The sequence below is a fragment of the Heliangelus exortis genome, chromosome 14, assembly GCF_036169615.1.
Source record: "Heliangelus exortis chromosome 14, bHelExo1.hap1, whole genome shotgun sequence".
NCBI lineage: Eukaryota > Metazoa > Chordata > Aves > Apodiformes > Trochilidae > Heliangelus > Heliangelus exortis.
Window position 1 is genome coordinate 10,884,890 of NC_092435.1, and position 19,478 is coordinate 10,904,367.

General features: G+C 40.2%; 1 protein-coding gene across 1 annotated transcript in view; it reads right to left on the minus strand.

The window, feature by feature from the left end:
* LOC139802443 (connector enhancer of kinase suppressor of ras 2-like) overlaps positions 1-14,613 on the minus strand; it is a 158,341-nt gene extending 143,728 nt beyond the window's left edge. Inside the window, exon 1 of the mRNA XM_071757613.1 lies at positions 14,547-14,613. Within this exon, the coding sequence (XP_071613714.1) occupies positions 14,547-14,613 (67 nt within the window). The remainder of the gene's footprint in view (positions 1-14,546) is intronic.
* Between the last annotated feature and the right edge of the window lie 4,865 nt (positions 14,614-19,478).

Here is a 19,478-nt window from a genome sequence, read left to right on the forward strand (position 1 = left end):
AAACAATATCACCTTGCTCAGTTTGTTTATAGACACAAAAATATACCAAATAGCACCCAATTTTAGAAACAATCTTGTTGATTTCAATGGACTGTGCAGTGCACGTGCTCTTGATGTCACCTGTGAGTGAATAAAATAGTTTTAATTATCTGATATGAAAAATTAAAGTGGACTTTACATTTTAAAAGGGAGACATTCTCTTTTTTTCTAAGCCAGATTGGTTTTGTAAGCAGTACTTGTATGAATAAATCCATGAAGTGTTGGGTACATTGATTCATAGTGCTGTACCAGTGATTTACAGTGGCAGGAGTGATACAGGACATTAAGGCATCATATCCCTACAAGTGGGTTGTTTTTTTTCTTATATATATTTTTTTTTCTTATATATTTTTTTTTTTCTTATATATATATATATATATACTGTCATTATTAAAAAGTCCATTGTAACTGCTACAAAATAAAATCATCTAACCTGTTGCAACCCTCAAAGTAAATGAAATATCAAGCCAAACATTTAACACTGCTAAAAATAATCTGAATAGTAAAATCTTTCACTTTCTTAGCATTTATTTTGGCACCACATGATACAGGAAGCTGATGTTTTTATAGAATTTTCTGAGTTCTTAAACATGAGTAAATAGACTGTAGTACTTAAATGCCTTGGAACTCCAAGGGATTTGATACCCCCAAGTGTAATTTAAGACTTTAAAAATTAATACATATTTGATAAAAATATATTACAGAATACATAATAATATATTTACAAAGGGTTTCTTGCCCAGTGTCTGAGAAGTTTTCTGTGATTCTTATCCACGCTTCCGGTAGAAAAACTTTGTTATATCAAAGAGGGTACCTACTCACATAATTTTGATTTATTTTCTTACTCACATCTTGTTTTCCTCACCACCCTTCTCAACCTCATCTTAATGCAAATCCAGGAGCTCATTTGCATGCATTACTTTAATTTCAACTCTGATAAGGTTACATTGTTAAATGTTGGCAGTATGTATTTTTACCAATAGATTTTTTTTCCAGCCACGTATTCCTGCAGTAGGAAATTTCAGAGGAATTCAATGGACACTGGTGTCCAACTGCAATGTAGAATTTCAGATTTCTTCCTCACTGACCTGCTTACAATAATTAGCTATTTCCTTATGCTAAACTGACAGCTACCTGAGAAACAGCAGGCATTCTCAATGTTAGTAATGCTGTGCAGCCCAAGGCTTTTTTTTCCTTAAATAAGTAGCATAAAGAAAATTGCAGCAAGTCATTTTTGTTGAATAAATTGTGAAGATGTTTTAGCTTAACAGAATCAAAGATGAAATTGAAATACACAAAAAAGGAACAGAGAATTAATGTTACACTTTCCCATAGGCTCTGGTTCACAAAGTCCTTGGCTTATGATGAACAAATTATGTGATTTTGCTTCTCTATATGATTCCTGGTTAATGGTCATTCATCAGTGTGTGACCTATCAAACCTCTCTACAGTTCTTCATCCTGGGTTGGGGATAACTCATCACAACATCATTGGGTGAAAAACCATAGAATGATAGAATTTTCAGGGTTGGAAGGGACCTTTAAGATCACCCAGTTCCAACCCCCCTGCCATGAGCAGAGAAACCTCCTCAGGTTGCTCAGAGCCCCATCCAGACTGACCTTAAAAACTTCCAGGGATGGATGGGGCTTCCACCACCTCTCTGGGCAACCTGTGCCAGTGTCTCACCACCCTCATGGTGAAGAACTTCTTCCTAACTTCCAGTCTAAATCTCCCCTCCACTACTTAGAATCCATTCCCCCAGTCCTATCACCACCTGACAGCCTAAAAAATCCCTCACAAGATCTTCTTGTAGGTCCGCTGCAGATCCTGGAAGGCTCCAATAAGGTCTCCTTGGAATTAAGAAATTTCAAATTTTTGCATAGTAAGAAATAAGGTCTCCTTGGAGCCTTCTCCTCTCTTCTTGTAGGCCCCCTTCAGAAAAAAACCATCACTTAGTGCTGAATCATTGTGTGAATGAATATACAGAATCATTCTTGCTAAGTGGACACCTGAGCATTGGTACCCAGACTGACTTCGTGCTTAGGGAGCTCCTCCCAAGTCTCCCCCTTGCAATGCAATCTGCCTCCTCACACACCTTTAGCAGACCATTTACCACAGAAAAATCAATACCACCAAAAACATTTTCTGCAAATTGGTTTCCACAGGAGATGTGTAAGTTGTTTCTTTCAAAACAAGTAAACTCAGGAACTTAACAAGTGTTGCATATGCTCTTGGAGAGGCACAACAGGGACAGTAAGGAGCTGTGATTCAAGAGGGAAGCACATGGAACAGGCCTCCTAAAGGCCTGGACTATGCCATTAAAAAGACATTTTGTTATATTTTTGCAACAATTAGTTAATGATTCCCAACCCATATGCTTGTACCAGATGTCTAAACCTTCACAGGCCCAATTGTATTTATTCCTTCAGACAATCCATTTAATATTACTTAATAATAACAATCAAGACTATTATTTTCATTCTCAGCACTTCAAATCCAACCACAGCAAACATGATGAATAACGTGTTTCTTTTTTCCCCTTAATTAATGGGCTATAAGCAAGCAGAAAAATGCTTCAGTTGTGAAGATGTGATTTCCCCAATGAGGTCATTGCAAGCCAGATCTTTCCTGGAGCACTTTCTCTGCACTATGGAACAATAATTGTGATTCTAAAGTGCAAGCACCCAAAATAAAACTTTCATGTGCTGCAGATGCTGACAGTAATCCCTGGCTCTCCCTGTCACTATTAGGAGTTGTTGCTCTTGGAATACTTATTACCTGTAAAGCTCAGGACCTTTACCTGCTTGGTTTGAACTTCTCATACCTCTTTCAGTCCCTGACAACTCTGCCTGTCACCGGGGGCATTCTTTTTAGCAATTCAAAAATATCTTGACCTGTGCACCAGCAGTTTTGTGTTGAAATCCTGCTCTGGGGGAGACACCAGAGGCTAAGAAGAAGTTAGGAGTCCACAGGGTCTGAGCTTGCCATTGCTCTTTGCTAGTAAATAGTCTTGTCCCAGGTTATCTGATCTGGAAAAGAAAAGAACCTACCAGGCAGCAGGATGCTGATAGTGTTCCTATATTCCCATCGTGGCTTTCATCTCAGAAGTTTTACACCCTGTTGTAAAAGCTGTGCAAGGACAATGCTCTGCTGAACTGAAGTGCCAGCTGTGGGCTGAAGGGTGATTGGTCTTTAAAACAGAAGAGAAGCACACAATGCACAAAGGGAGAACAGACAGTTCCCATCTCCCTTCTGCCTTTCATTAGGAGTGAATGAGGCCATGAGTTTTAACACTGTTTTTCAAAGTGTTTTGACTGCTCTCTATCACTTCAGACTGCTGGGATTCACATCAGCCTACATTTCATTAGGGTAAGAATGGAAATGCCACCACAATGACTTGGTTTGATATGGATTTAGAAAAATGAGGATTTTCTGAACCATAAACATCATATTTACCTTTACATGAGTTTGTTATTTGAATCTGAACAGCAGTGCCACCACCCCTGTGTGTAAGCAGTACTTTTCCCTTTCTTTATGTGTAATTGTCCCTGTATTTTTTATCAGAAGTCATCCCTGCCTTTGCCCATAACTGCACTAGACTGCTCTGTCTTCCTTTGATGGATTTCTAGGTAGGTTTTTTCCACTCCTGTTAGTATCCTCCCTGTCTGTAGCATTTATTGATTCTTAGAGTGAAACCAATGAGCTAAAACACAGGAGTAGGAAACAGAAATTGCACAGAGGTAGAATGGAAGATAATGAACATGGGAAGTAAGCATGGCTTTAATAAATGTGGTGTCTTTACCAGTTGCTGGTTGCTTTTATCAAGAGAACTCTTGCTAGATCACTATAAATTTTAGATTGGAAAAAAGCAAACATGCCAGTGCATGACTGCACTGTGAACTAAAGTGTCCCTCAAGAATATTTCCTAATTATACTGCTTGATCAGTTTTATTACCTTACCCAGCCAGTCCACAAGATATACTGACACTTCTGCACAAGGAATGCTGCACTGTACTAATGGATTTATTTTCCATAGTTGTCTCTCATTTACCAGACTGTCTTGTGGACCAGGTTGATCTGTATGCAGCATTCACTGATATGAGCTCACCTTCAGCTGCCTTTAGGATATCTGTTGCAGAAATCTTAATAACCAAACATTCTCTTCTTATTCTTTTTTATGGTTTGAGTGGTATTGACAGCCACTGGATTGAAAGCAGCACATTTGATAGTGCATCCATAGTCTGGAAATACAATTGACTTTCTATTTATTCATCTAAAATCTCAGATAATTCCCCTTCCCTTAGATTCAAACTCCTCTGCGCCCCTTGGAAGGAACTGAGAAACCTTGTTTGTGTTTGACTCTCAAAAGAATCACAGTTCCTGTTTCAAAATGTACTTTTGAAGAGTAAGAAGCTGGCCAATATTTTAATGTATGCACTAAATGAATGGTTCTTCTGATAAATCTTCTGCTTCCTTTCTCTTCACCAAAACTAAAAAATGTCAATTCTGTTATAATTCAGGCAGTGCTTAGTCATGGAACTTCCTCACCATGTTTTGGGGATGGGAGCTGGGGAGTAACAAAAACCATTGGCTCCACAAGAATTAGTGGTGGTCTGATAGACACATTCTGGTCTCTCTTGAACTGCTGAAAGGGATAATGATATATTTTATTAATTTTGTATACAACTGTGGCCTTCTCTTAATCATCTCCATGAAACTTTCCTAACAGCATAAAGAGTGATGTCCAAGGTGGGGCTTGCACAGATTATGTCAGCCCAAGTTTGCATGGCTTCTTATTAAGCTTAACCACAGATGCAGTTTATTTGCTTCTGCTTTTTCACTGTTGTTTTTTGTTTCATTATGAGCACAAACACAGCCTGTTCCAGGATGGCACATTGACAGGGCTCAACACGATGTTATAAGGCTTAAATTTCTCTTATTATGTGGCAGATTGCAAGCAAAAACTGAAATATTGTTTACCATTTCCCCTCAAAAGATGGGACCTTAATGAGATTTGAAAGAATGAATTTTATGAGAATTTCAGCAACTCAATTCAAGTATTACATTAGGTGGTAAAAGATTTCAGAAAAGCACTGGGGTGAAGCATTTTGTGTGCCCTGCAGTCAGCAGGCCAGGCTGACATTGCACAGAAGAGCCAGGCAGCTTTGGTTATGTGGAATTTCTGCCTGGATGTAAACGTGGAAGCTGGAGACCTGTCAAAGACATTAATGGGATACTTAAATACCTCTGAAAACCAGTGCCTTTGAAAAAAATGCCAGGGGTTATATGGAATTAATTAATTTCAGATGCCAAGATTCCCTATATAGCAACATCTTTTAATTGAAAAAGTTGTTAATTTAAAAAAATATTGTAAATATAAATATTTTTTAAATAATGCATACTATTTTGGCATGGGAGGACCTCGTTAAGGAGACCTTATTAATGAAATAATCACAGAGCTACCTTTGGATGTGTAAAATTTCTGGAACTTAATCGTGGAGAGAACAGGCAAAGAGCAGCCCATGACCAACAGGGGACAGGGAAGGGTTTCTCCACATTCTGATTAATATTGATGGCTTTCAGAATGATTAGGAGATTGAATTAAAACACTTTCCCTGAATGATCCTGTGAGCAGTTTGGTTTCTAGTTAAAGTGTCTCCTCACTGCTGATGTGCAAATAAATATTGCTGCTGCTACCCCCAAACCTGTTGATAATTTGTTCTGAGAATTATCAGATGAAGAAGAAATAGCTGATAAGGTGCCCCAGTGTGTTGGTTCCCTTATTCCCTTGTTAGTTTAAGTCCACTTTTCAAGGCCTCAAGATGTGTTTTCCTCCATTTTTCTAACTTTTAACTATTTAGTCATATAATATAGCTTTGCCTGCCTTTTATTTCCTGTGTGGAGATTTCCTGTCTCTCTATTGTTATAAAGTCTCTGTTTTATTCCTTAGGTAATTATTTGTTGTGTTTTTGAGAGATTTTTCACAAGCTTTCTTCATTCTTCATGATCTTATTTTGGAAACCTACTGCACTAAGTGGATCTATTTCTATTTATATGACATTTAAGTAATGAATATTCTGAACTTCTCTATTAGTTCTGAACTTCTATATTATTCTACCTCTTCCCTCCAACTATGTGATTCAAATGCAAGTTTCAAGGTGTTTTTTCTCTGCTTTCAGTGTCTATTTCTCTGTAAACCATAAAGCTGCTGTCTGTGTAGCTAAGGAAAATTCTCACTGTGGCTTGGCAAGGAACAACTGAAGTCTCTTGACAACGAGCAATTAAAATCTCTCCTTAGTGTGGTGTAATTCAGGACATTTTCATGATGAGCTCATTGGTCATGCTGAGTGATCAATAACAGATGCTGACTTGCCTGGCTGCATCCATGTGCCCATGCAGCACATTCCTATCTAGTACAAAATCTGTTCCTATCCAGGGAATGCCATTGCTGAACCACCTCCCCATGTCTTCCAGGGAAGAAATATTTCGTGGTCTGAAAGAGAATTTAGAAGCATCCTTGGTATTCACAGTAGAGTTTAATGTGGAATCAATGAAACATCAATATTTCCCCTCTTTAGCTGCATCCTAAAGCTACCAGAGGTTGTGCTGGGGCTCTTGCAGGCAGGTGGCTTTCACCTTGCTCTGATTAATCTGAGGCTGTCAAAAGGATAACCCTTTATTTATAAAAGAACCTTCTGATGGAATTGTACACGTCTGCAACACACAGAAGTATTCCTACTTCACCAAGCTTTAGATCAAAACTCGCTGACTTGTGCCACTTGGTTTCTGTCATTTGCTATGGATAGGATGGACACATCTTTCTGTTTGGAAAAAAGCAGGAATACTTGCATTTCAGGACAGACAACATGGTGGAGCAGCTGAGCTCCCTGTTGTATCACCCCAGCTCAGTACTACAGGACAGTAAAAGCTGCCACGCAGGACTGGACATGGATTGGAGAGTACTGGGGAGGGAGAGAAAAGGTATTTATCATCAAGAAGTGAGTTCTTCCACTCTTTCCTCCCATTGCTCTCCTTTTGTTACTTTCTCCTGGATTCTGAAGGCAATTCACTTCCAAATCCCTGCAACCCTTGCTGGGATGTATAAGGCCAGAGCTAGAATCTCTGAGGTTAAAAGAAGACGTTGCTTCACAAGCTGATGCTCAGTCTCCATCTGAATATGAAACAGGCAAGAAATATCCTGCTAGAGAATGATACAAATAAACAGGAGCAGAGAGACAAAAAGGGAATGGGGAAGCTGGTAAAGAGAGAGCTGTAACATCCTTTTCATTCAAGTGATAATTGCTCCTCTCTGAGTTGTCAGGCTGCTGACACCCCTGTCTGTCTGGACTCAAGCAGAGGTAGTGTTCTAGGTAAGCTAAAAAGCAGAGGTGTCAAATTAGTCCTTTCTGTGGTTGTAGTAGTCCCAGCACAGTTACAGAAGACAAGTTTCTTAAGAACTCCTGAAACCTGTAGAGTTTTTCCAGCCTTCATATGACGTTTCCAATGAAAAAGGTGGCTACTTTTGTAGGGAGCAGGGCTGAATGAATTTTGTAAAATGACTGTTACGTTCTTAGTGCACACTAAAATGCACCACAGTCTTTTTATAATTCATTTTACTTGAGAAGAGGTAGAGAATTTGAGTGGGAAAAAACCAAACATTGTATTCTTGAATTCATGAGTGCATAGCTGCTGAAGGTCAACAAGGATACTTCTTGGGAGCCACCTGAGTATTAGTTAAGCAGTAATAATTTCATTCTGATTCACCACTAGAGCTCTTCACAGACACAACCTTGTCATTTTTTTCTCTCTCTGGATCCTGTAATGACAACTCAGGAAGCTCCATCTTTCCAACTCTTGTCATCACTGCAATGGTGTTAGGAAACAGGAAAGTTTTATGCTTGGTGATAAAACTAAGCTACAGAAGTAGCATTTAGAAGATATCTACAGCATTGAACGAATGTTTATTCTTGCTCAGCCATATTCTATACTATTGTAGCTTTTACAATACTTCATTGAATATCAACAGTGTCACTAACTTCACCAGAGGAGCTGCAGCCCCCATTTCTGTCAGCAGGACAGGACAGCTGTTTCCAGCAAGAATGACATTAAAAAAAGAGAAGTTATTTCCTTTTCAGCTTTTAAACCTTTGTAGTTGCTACAAGAGTTTTACAAAACACCTCAGGACAAACTGTAACATCCTTTTTACTTCCCTGCCATACACAAGCCTTGTAATATTTATTGTGCCTCCTGCATTTTTTGCCTTTGTTGCAAATAGAAATGCAAAGACATTAAACCTGTCTTGTATGGAAATTTCATTAGGTAGGAAAAACTAGGAATATTTCTGTATTCAAACACATGAAGCATCCATCTGACCCACATTTAGGAGACCATGTGGAGGACAGAGCCAGAAAGGACACAGCTGCCTTCTTGCTGGGTTTGAGCCATATTAGCTGGGAAGAACTTCACCTGAAACTCCACCATCCAGACAGGGTTTCTCTAACAAGCACTAAAATGCTATTCAGAACATATTTTTCTGCAAAGTGTAATGTTTCTAAAACTGGTTTCCATCTTAGGCAGCCAGAAATGCTGCTGCACTGAGGTGTTCTGCTATTTTTCTAAGAAATACACATTTTCTAAACTTGCAATAGTAACCCTGAAGTGTTGCACGTGGAGTCATCAGGGTTCTGGTATGTGTGTTGCAGTCACTCCTGCCAAAGCAATTAATAATTTAGAACCTAGAACTAATAGGGCAAGAACGTGTTGTCAGGATTATGTCTGGGAAGAAACCAGGGAAGTCTATTTTTGCAGTTTCTTGATGTACAGTGCCTCAATTCACCCCCAGGATCCAATTTATTCTGAATTTTGCTTCTGAATATGACACGGTGTGAAACAATGGGGACCTGGAAAAGGTTGATCTCTTCTGGATTTCCATTGCTACTCTGTCCTCCCTATAATGGTCAGAACTTAAAGAAAGTTGAGGATTTTGCACAATGTGTATTGGGAACTTATGGTAAGGTTATAAGACACAGGAATGAATGAGAACTGGCTCTGGGTGCCTGTGTTAAGGTTCAAGACAATGAAATGAATTTCTCTACGTAAGGACCTGGAAGATTGGTTACACTTGGTAAATGTGACTTGAGCTCTGACTTTTCTCTGCAAGCAGGATTACATTTATTTAAAAGGTCTGAATGTATCTGCCTTATAGATAGGGAAATTTTTCAATAGATCCATAAAACTCCAGATAGTAAAGATAGACCATTTAATTGCTAAATGTTGCTGAAATCTTTTCTGGAGACACTGCTAATCCAGTCAGTTCTTGGAAGATAGATAGGCCAGTTTCTAATTGGTCCTCAAAAGGTTCCTAGATAAAAATTACAATTTATGGCCATCATTGACTGCATCTGCTTTCATTTTCCATGTGTACCAAAGGTGATAACAAAGCTGTGACATGCTTGCCAGGCCTTTTTTTGCCAGTAACTTTAATAAATACTCATCCTTAGTAATATGCAAATATTTTGGAAGAACATTAGACAAAAAAGAATTTAGAGAAAATCCAGACGATGGAAGATGATTTTAAAAAAATTAAAAAAGAAAGCAAAACATTAAAGGAAAGAGAGTAAAGAAAAATCCAGTGTGTCCTCATGGCATATTTACTCATCACAAGAGAGCAACCCACCTGTGCTAGACTACTAGATTTCCTTTCCAAGAGACACTGAGCTGAAACCCTATACTTTCAGGTTCAAGTTTGTATATTCCCTTTTAAAGCCCATAGTTTACATCATTTAACAGAGGAGTTGTTGCCACAATTCATTACTAAAAGGTGTTACAGTCTGAAACTTGTCAGAGGAGTCAGAGAGGAATTGCAGACAATTCTGATTCAGGGACTTCCTACTGACAGCTGGGAACGTGGTGCTATGGGATGCAGTAATCCAAGGGGAGCCCCAGCAAGTCAGTTTTTGCTTTTGAAATTGGTGAGAGTAGAAGGAGAGAGATGAAACCTTTACTTCAGATCTGCTTGCAAATGCAGTGCTGATTCTGAGGACATCTCTATTTGTGGCTCTCAGTTCTCTTCAAAACCCATTTGTCTTCAGAAAGAACTGGGAAGATCTTAGAAAACCTCCATTTTTCTAAATAAGATATGACCTGGGTTACCTACTCCTCTTCAAATTGCATCTTGTGAAGCTGAGTTCTCTCATTATGGGTTTCTCAGGTCCCGAGGAAGCCAAATAGCATCCAGCTCAGCACCTCTGGGCTGCTTTTGCAGTAGATCAGAATATTTCTGTGTCTCCAGTTGGCTCTAAGAGTTTATACACCACATTCTGTAAATAGAGGAGACTCCCTGGTTACAACAGGCTGCCACAGAACAGGTAGTGAGCTAATGAAAAGCAAAAGAAGACTGAGAAGGGGTTTGCCTGAGCCCTGCATGACCTGAATGCTAACAAGTCCACAACGTCATCAGCATCCCTGCTCCCAGCTCCCCCTTCCCTCCCTTCCTTTCTCTTTTCTGAGCCAGCTTGAAATCAGGGAATTACATGCTAAGGAAAACCCTTCAGCTAAACATATAATTATTCTGCACAGGATCAGTGCAGCACAGTTAATCAGTTTACCAACTGAATTAATTTTTATTTTTTCATGTCTGCATCTCCTGTCAAGAGTGGAGAAATTCTGGATTTAAAGGGGAAAAAATGTGTTGCAGTTGAAAAAGGAGCTTCTGAAACTGAGCATTCATTAGGAGAGAAACCTCCTCTGCAGGCTGTTTCAGCAGAAAAACCTTCCTGGCAGTCCTCAAGACTTTTGAATAACTGACTCCACGTGGAGTTATTACTTACAGGTACTTAGGAAATAACTGTCTTCCTATTTTAATTTTCAGCTGTTTAATAGTGTTCCATTCTCTGGAAGTCACAGCTGAATTTCATTGCATTGTATTTAATTTCATCTCATTGGATTGTTTTGACAAGTTAATATCTATTTGGACAGAGGTGTCACATCTCTGGAAATGAGTTCACATTTTAAATGACCTACTTGTAAACTGCTTCACTTAGGCAGTACAAAACCTGAAATATTGTTATTTTAAAAAGTACAGAGAATACCTTTTAAGTTCTATTTCCAATGGAAGCACAAACTATACTCTTTTATTAATCCCAAGTGCAAATAAAAGTCAGGAATAAGACACCATACCACTCCCCCCCAGCCACCCCTGCAAAGTCTCCAGGTAGAAGCATTATTACAGCTAAAAATATTGAAGTATAGTGTGTCACTTACTCCCATTAGTATGTTAAAATCCATCCAAGGAAAAGCTACCCAAGTCTGAAAATTATTCTGACTGTTACTGTACCTGCAAGCTTCATGGGTAATATTTGTTTTCCAGCAGTGCCACAATGGAATTTGAGCAAGGCAAAGTTCTTTCTCTTTTTGGCCCATAGCACATATCCTTGGGACAACATTTGAGTTATGTAAGAAATGGGTATATACCAGGAGAGATACTTGCTCCTTTTCTGAAGTGAAAACTGTTTAGAGAAATATAAAAATCTGGAAAAACTGGAGAAAAAAAAGAAAAGTGACTAAAAGCTGTATCTTCACCACTACTTTTTCCTGCTTCTTTGAAAACTTTCTTTTTAAGCACAGGGCCTTCTGCTGTGTTACAAAATCTTTTTGTGCAAAGACAAATTCTTTAACCTAAAGGTGTCTAAAGTCTTAGCTTCTAGATCCTCTGTAAGCCTCAAAAATCAATTTCTAAAGACTTGCATGGCCTTTCCAGTTGTCCCTGCCATCAGATGCAGTTCCCAAGTTGAATTTCAGTTGAATGAGGTCCTGAGAAAGGAACTGTGGCCAGACACAAGATGCCACCTTGTCATAAGAATGTTCCTTAGAGCCTACCAATTTTTACTCCTTTTGGCAAGTAACATTTCCTTAAGGAAAGGAACAGAAGGGTGTCCCCTCTTGGTTGGGGCTTTGTCTACTGCTGCTTCTGATACCAACACCCCAGAGCCAGGGAAATTCTGGGTAGCCAGGTCTCAAACTATTCACATCAGTTTTGGGGCTTTCTTCCATCTTCTCCCCAACTATTTCATGGTGCTGGTACTTACTGCCAGTTAAGTAAAACATGTACTTTGTTAACAGCTTTTAAAAATAGTTACTATAGCTGAAATAATGATGATAAATTCAAGTAAAAAAGACATATTGCTATCAATTCCCTATAAAATATGTCATAATATACAACCTTTAGAAATAAAGCTAAATGAATACATAGTTTTAAGCAAAAAAAGAGTCATACTACACTTGCAGCATTTCTTACATTGTTTCTTAACATGCTGCACAGATACTATTACACACCCACGGTGTGGTTGTGGGTTTAATATTTAAAAAAATGTCTTTACTAGATCTTTTAATGTTGTCAAAGTGTACTGTTCATCAGAGAAGACATAAGTAAAAGCCACCTCATCACTTGAATATTCCTATCTGTGCAGACCTTCTCTAATGCATTAATAGCTGTTGAGCAGAATTACTACAGCTGATGGAGCTGATGTTCAGAATATATGTGACTTACAGGTAAACAGTGACCACAATTGGGCAATTTTGGTGAAGTAAGGGATTTACAAGTAGTTTTCAACTAATTCTGGTCTGGTTCCATTTGGGTGTGTTAGGTCTTTTCTTTGGCTGAACTGAAGAATGCATGTATAAAGGCAAACACTGGGATAAAAAGGGGGTCTTGTGATCTTAGCATGGTCAAACTGGGCACACGTGCAGCTTTCTGTAGCATTCATATCACCAAGGAAAACACCTCTCTTGTCAGCACCTCAGTGTCTGTTGCGTTCTACCTATGGATGCTCAAGCCCAGAGGCACACAGCTGGGAACACTGCCTACTCCAGACAGCCCTATGGCTGCAGTCTCTGAAAAAATTCAACTGTCAGGCAACTCCATACCTTTAAAAACCTTTTGTTTGCATGACCTGCCTGTGGTATATGTTACACATGTTATGGATTAATGTTACTCAAGGTGTAACTGGCAAAACAGATTTTAAAAAGCGGCAGGAAGTCTCTTGAAATTTAGCAACAAGTATTACACACCCTTTGACATTTAATTTACTTATAATGTAAGCCATGAGCTAAGATAATATCTGTCCACTTTTTCATTCATTTACATACTGAAAATGAAGGTGTGGATCAGAAAACTCCCGTGTACACAAATGTTCAGAATTGATTTTATGACACTGGAGTATGAGAATCAGTCCTTTATCTCAGAGTTTTGGGATCCATCCTAATGACCTGCTTAAGATCTCCCAATTAACCTGAGTTCACAAACACCTGAGAAGCAAACTGCATACATCCCCTGAGGTGCCATTAGCTTCACTGTACTGTATGCTTGGAAAAGAATAGTTACTCCTAATTGTAATGCAGCTGAGGAGCACCTAAACAGCCCAATTTCACTTAAGTATGGAGACATATCTCAGCAAAATGAGATCAAACCATCCCCTTATGAACGATAACACTTGGAAAGCTTTAAGGATATTATGGTGGGCAGCCAATTCAACTCTCCAATAAGTTCAGTAATCACATTCCAGAAATGATTTCCCTGGGTGAGGGCAGGAGCACAATTTGCACCTCTCCTCCTTACATAACAGAGATGCCTCGTAGCAGAAATTATTTCTCTCCGAGCTGATGCGGAGCAAAACCTAACAGCACTCGTGCATCCTAGGGTGGAAATCCATTTATCCCCACGCCTGGAGAAATTTCAAGCACTCCTCATCACAAGCAATTCTTCACCCTCCCATCCAAGGCAATCTGTTTGCAGCACAGCCGTGAGCATTGTCAGGCAAAACATGTCACAGCTTCTGGCTGTGTCGGGAAGCTGTGAATGTGCAGGGAAATCATCCTCCCTGGCAAGTTCTGGGGAAGAGTTTCCCCAGCCCAGCACTGCTCAGCCCTGCACACCCCAGGCAGGGCATGGGCTGCACCCTCCATGGGTCCAGAGAGGGATGGGGATGGGGATGAGGATTGGGACGGGGGGTGCTGGACACAACAGCAGAGTGGTTGGGAAGCCTGAACAAATCAGGACGTGTCAGGGAAGAGCAGAATTCCTCAGTCCAGTCACTGGCACCTTCTGCTGCTTGTGGTCCCCTAAACTACACACACGAGTGCTGCACAGCCACTGCATCAGATCACCTGATCTGAGCCAAACAGACCTAATCAGGGCAAATTTCAAGCAAGCAAACATCCTAACGTTGGGCTGTGCAGTGCATAATGGAGCTGTGAGACACAACCACTCCGTGCCTGCATTTAGCAACAAATGCATTTGATCCCCACTCAGCTCCCAGCAGAAATTCCAACAACATGCTGCACAGCTGAAACAGCCTCTGCCTTCAGTCGTGTCTGAAAAACTACTGTGCAAAGCAGCCTATGCAATATTGAAACTGAATGAACTCTTTCCCAAACAAAGAATGCAAGAGCAGATCTGTAAATCGCAAGAATCCAAAGTACAGAGAATACATGGTAATAAATGATCATACCTTTCATCCAATCCACTACTTGCTTGGGCGTCCACTTGCTAATAGGTTCCATAACGAGAGCCATCATCAGATCACTTTATCATTCACACCAAAATCAGAAAAAAGGAGAGAAAAAACGTATCAGAGCATGGCTGGGCTGAGAGAGCAGGAGGATTTTACAGTGCAGTCCAAAGAGAAGATGATGCTTTGTCCCTCCAGGTTTCCCCTGCACTGATTCAGTAATGTATAAAATTACACTGCTTGATCAGCTCTGGCACCTCCCCCACTGCACACAGCCTGCAACACACTGGAGCACAGAGCCAGGAAATGGTGCAGTACATATAGACTTACTTACAAAAACCTCTACCCACTGATCTACTTATTAGACTGGCACAAATATAAAATTATCTTACACCGAGAGCAATTCAAGCTGGAGCTATTCCAGACCCTGAGTTTTAAGGAGCTTTATTCCAACGAGCTCTGGGATCTTCATCAGGGAAAATATCACTACTGTAACTTGATAGCAGATTGTCTTGGCTTCATTGTGAATATGCTGACTGTCACTCAGTTTAAAGGGAAGATACAAATATCAGAATATCACTTGGCATCTGGCAAACTGCTGAGCATCTCCATCTTTACAATGCAAAACGTTGCTGGAGTCATCCTATGGAATCATGCAATTCAGCACCTCAAACACAGTATAAAAAGTCTCACCCAGGAAGAGACTGTTGGAAGAAAACTCTTTTTTTCTGGCCACATTCAATGCCAGTATATTTCCTCCTATGAGCTGCTCAGTTCAGAGTGAAAGAATGACAGCACCAAAGAGTCAATTTTCACTACGACAGCACTTTAATACAGACAAGTATTGCAAGTTTCTTGAGTCAAAGCACTGGGACCATAAGTCAACCTCTCCCTTTTGTTAGGGAGGGGAAAAAAAATGTTTTCAAGATCCCTAACACTCAAGTTTGCTACCCTTCCATAAGATGGAGGAGAAATATTTAAATGAGATATGCCAAAGAACCTCTTTTAGACCCTTTTGTGATGCTTTGCAGCCCACATTCTGCATCCTGGTTGAAGCTGTGCCTGCTGTCTGGTTGATCCATTGATTCATTGCCTGAGATATTCAGCCCTACTATTTCATCCCTGGGGGAGAAACTCAGATTCCCTAAAAAAAAAAAAGACAGAACAAAGCAGTTCCACCTTTCTAGTCAGTAATCTTTCATCTGTGCCTTTGCTTCCTGCTCTGCTCCAAGTTCCACCAGCACATCAATGTCAGGAGATTGCTACCATGTCTCTCTCCCTCCACTAGAGCTCTGTTAATTTACCCAGGCTGAGATCTGTCCTCTCTTTCCCATATAGGGGAATATAAAATACAAATGGAATATTTATGCTATGGTATTTCAGGGTCCTTCTTTAAGCCTATATAAAAAGGAGGCAGAGAGGCAGCCTGTTTCCCCCTGCTGAAATGTCTCCAAAGAGAGGCACCATGCTCAGCTCAGTGATGCACTCTATCATTTTGCATTTCTCTCTTGCTTTGGGAAGCAGTGTGATTAGTATTCTGTGATGTGTTTTGAGTGCTCAGAGCACAGATCTCCTTTACAAAAGGGTTCACAGCAATTCTCCTCCAAGCAGGCTGTTTCCAGCTGAACAGCATGTGAGCTTCCTCTATGAGTTTTGGGAGACCACTTTCAGTAGCTTTAGTTCTGACTAAATTGCTGTTTACAATGGACATAATAGTGACAAAGATTTCAAATGCATAATACTTCTCTTTTTAGGCAAAAGTCGACCACGAGTTGACTTTTTATATACTTGGAATATTTTTTATAAGCCACCTTCTGTATGAATTCAGACACACACAATTACATGAATTAGTCTTCATTCATAATTAATTGGACTATTTTCCTAATTCCTGTAATTTGACAGACTTTCAGTCAGTGTCCTTTTCTCTCACATTTCCTACCCATGCTTGACTGGGCAGAATTTTTTTTTTTCTGTATATTTTGACATATTTTTGAAAGAGGATGGAAACTGAATTCAAAACCCATCAATGTCAGTGGACATACTTCATTTCTTGTGATTGTTCTTGGATGACAAAAGAAGCCCAAAACCTTTATTTTGGAATCAGTACTTCCATTCCCAGGATGAGGACTTTTAAAAACTTTTCCATGTCCTCTTACTGAGGGTCATCACCACAAAGGTGGTTTGCATTTTCATTTATTCATGTTGTATTTCACCACCATCCTGCTAGTCCAGGCAGTAACTACATAGGAAAATTTTAGCCATTAGATACTGTCCTGTGTCTTTTCTTTGTTATTATTAGCCACAGTTTGCATTCTGGGGTTCTGGAACCAACCTACTTCTTGGAAGGAAATATTTAAAGTTATTAAAAATGGTAACTCTGCTTCCTTTGTTCCTGAGCAGATGATTTATTTATTCAGCTTCACTATCCCTTCACTATCCCAGTGCATGGCCATGGTTTGTCACCTGTCATTCCAAGCCCTGACAAATGCTCCTATAACTTATTTCATGGGTATGTCCATCAGGGCACCCCATGGAAGATTGGACCTGGGTATTTCCTCTGCTTCTGGCTTTGTTATTTCAAGAAAGATTTCTTTCTTATGTGCTGACACATGAGAAATGGGAGAATTGTCTGGATCAGGAAAGGAATCCAACACTGACCACAGAGATGGGTCCAGCTGGGCAGGAGCTGAGGCCAGAGGGAGTCAGGATGCATTTAGACTGCTTCTGTAACTGCTCTTCAAGTCAGTTCATGGCATTTTTTAGTAATGAGTCTAAAATGAGCAATTATGGGACAAGCCCCCCACTACTCTGAGCTACTGTCCTCATTACTCACACGGGGCCAACCATGTGCTGGAGTTAAATCACCTGCCCCCAGGTACTGCCAGTGTAGGTCACTGTAGCAAAATCAACTCTGAAAAGTCCCTAAACAAGCAACTTTTTTAGAACAGAAGCAAAACTGTGTCATCCCTAAAGCTCTGCCATGTGTTTTTCTGTCCACTTATTGCCAGGCTTCTGCCTGGATCTGTCCCTCAATCTACCTTGCATTGCTTCCTAATACTGACATAAAAGAAACAATGCATTCCCATGATTGGGTTTTTCTTCCAGGCTGAATACAGCAAATCAACAGAAAAAAAAAAAAAAAAAAAAAAAAGATCAAGGAACATCTTTCTCACTATTATTCTATCTAGGTCATGCAAATGAGAAATACTTTCTGACTGAAGTCTGCATAGGCACTGGAGCAAAGTAAGGCATTTGAAACAGAGAAAGGAAACAGAGCTTTCACCATATGATGCAGTGATGTTGTCAAAGGCCCATATAAAATAATCTGGTAATTTCAGGCCATAATCACTGCTGTCATCTTTGACAGCAAAGGCTGAACAGACTGCTTGAAAAGTTTCAAGTCCCTCCTTCTTCCCAGCAATAGTGCTGGTAGTTCTTTAGCTTTTGAGCCCTGCCTGGTATCTCTGGGATTACCAATCAAACCATTATTCTTTGTTGTTTCGTGGTCATCATGCAATGCAGTTAAATGATCTTCTGTATCTCATGGCCAGTGACAACTTTCCAATGAATGATTATGCTCAAACCTGGTGCCACAATTAGCAGAACTCTTAGGGCAATCATATCTTTCTTGCAGTTTTCATCTGGCAACCATTATTCTTACATTCCTAGATGAAGAAATTGCTGTCAGTTGTGAACTAAATCCTTTAGAAGCAGGTTAGTCTAAGAAGATCCTAACATTGGATTTGATAGCTGTTATGGAAATGCAGTTTTAGATTAAACAAGTAATGAATCCCCTGAAAAAATGGAACATAATGCTTTACTTGTGACATCTGTAAGTTGTATTAGAAATGGAAATATAAGCAAAGTTGCTACAGAAAACACTGTTGAACTCTTGGTTATCACTGAACTTCTAAATCATGTAATATTTACATATTATACAGCTGCTTTTTTCTGGAAAATAACATTTAAAACAAACAAACAAAACAAAATTAAAAAAAACCCAGAATGTAGCTGAATTACCAGTTTTGATCATTTCTGTCCTAAGATAGGCTCTGCCTGCTGCTGCTGTCCCCCATCCTCTTTTTTGCACCATAACCCTCGAGTTTCAGAGGTGGAGGGCAAGAAAATTGCCTCCAGCAGCTGTGTCTGAGCACTGAGGTTTGTGCTGGGAGGACCAAATCCCAGCTTCCACTTGTCAGAGGGATCAGCAGACATTCCCGTTTCATCAGAGACCTTTCCCTTCCTTCACCCCGAGCTTCTAAGCCCAGGGGCTGGATTTTGGCTGCCTTTGGCTAAGTTCAGAAAAACTGGAGGGGCTCATCTGAGGGCTGTGATGGGAGGGGAGACCACTGCCAACTCCAAGTGTCACCAAGTGCTGGAGGACAGATCCATCCCACACCTTTGACATCCCAAACACTCCCCGTGCCCGGGCGCTCTTCCTCCTCCACCACAGGCAGCTGCAGGTGTTGGGAGGGATTTTCCCCCTCTGTGGGCATTAAATCCTTTTTCTTCTTTCTCCAAGCATCTCGAATCTGACAGAGGATGCTGGGGAGGACACTTTCCCCCCTCCCTTCCGAGCCCCGGAGCCGATGTCCCCGTTCTGCGGTGCCACCTGCTGGCCCCGCGCTCAGCGCCGCACGACGGGGACATCGCCACCCCCCTGCTCGGACACGGCTCTTCTGCGAATGACAGGTTTTAAACACGGAGCTTCGGGAAAAAAATGTTCTAATCTCTTTCCAAAACGTGGTCCTGCTCCTGCCAGCGGGACCCCAGAATGTTTTCACCTCAGGATGGAGAGCTTGGTTTTCATAACTCCTCTTTTTGACACCCCCCCCCCAAATCTTTCCATTTATAAAGTTTAAAAATTTGAGCATCTTTTTTTCTAAGAAACCAGAACATCAGAATTTTTATTAGTGCAGTACATTTAATTTC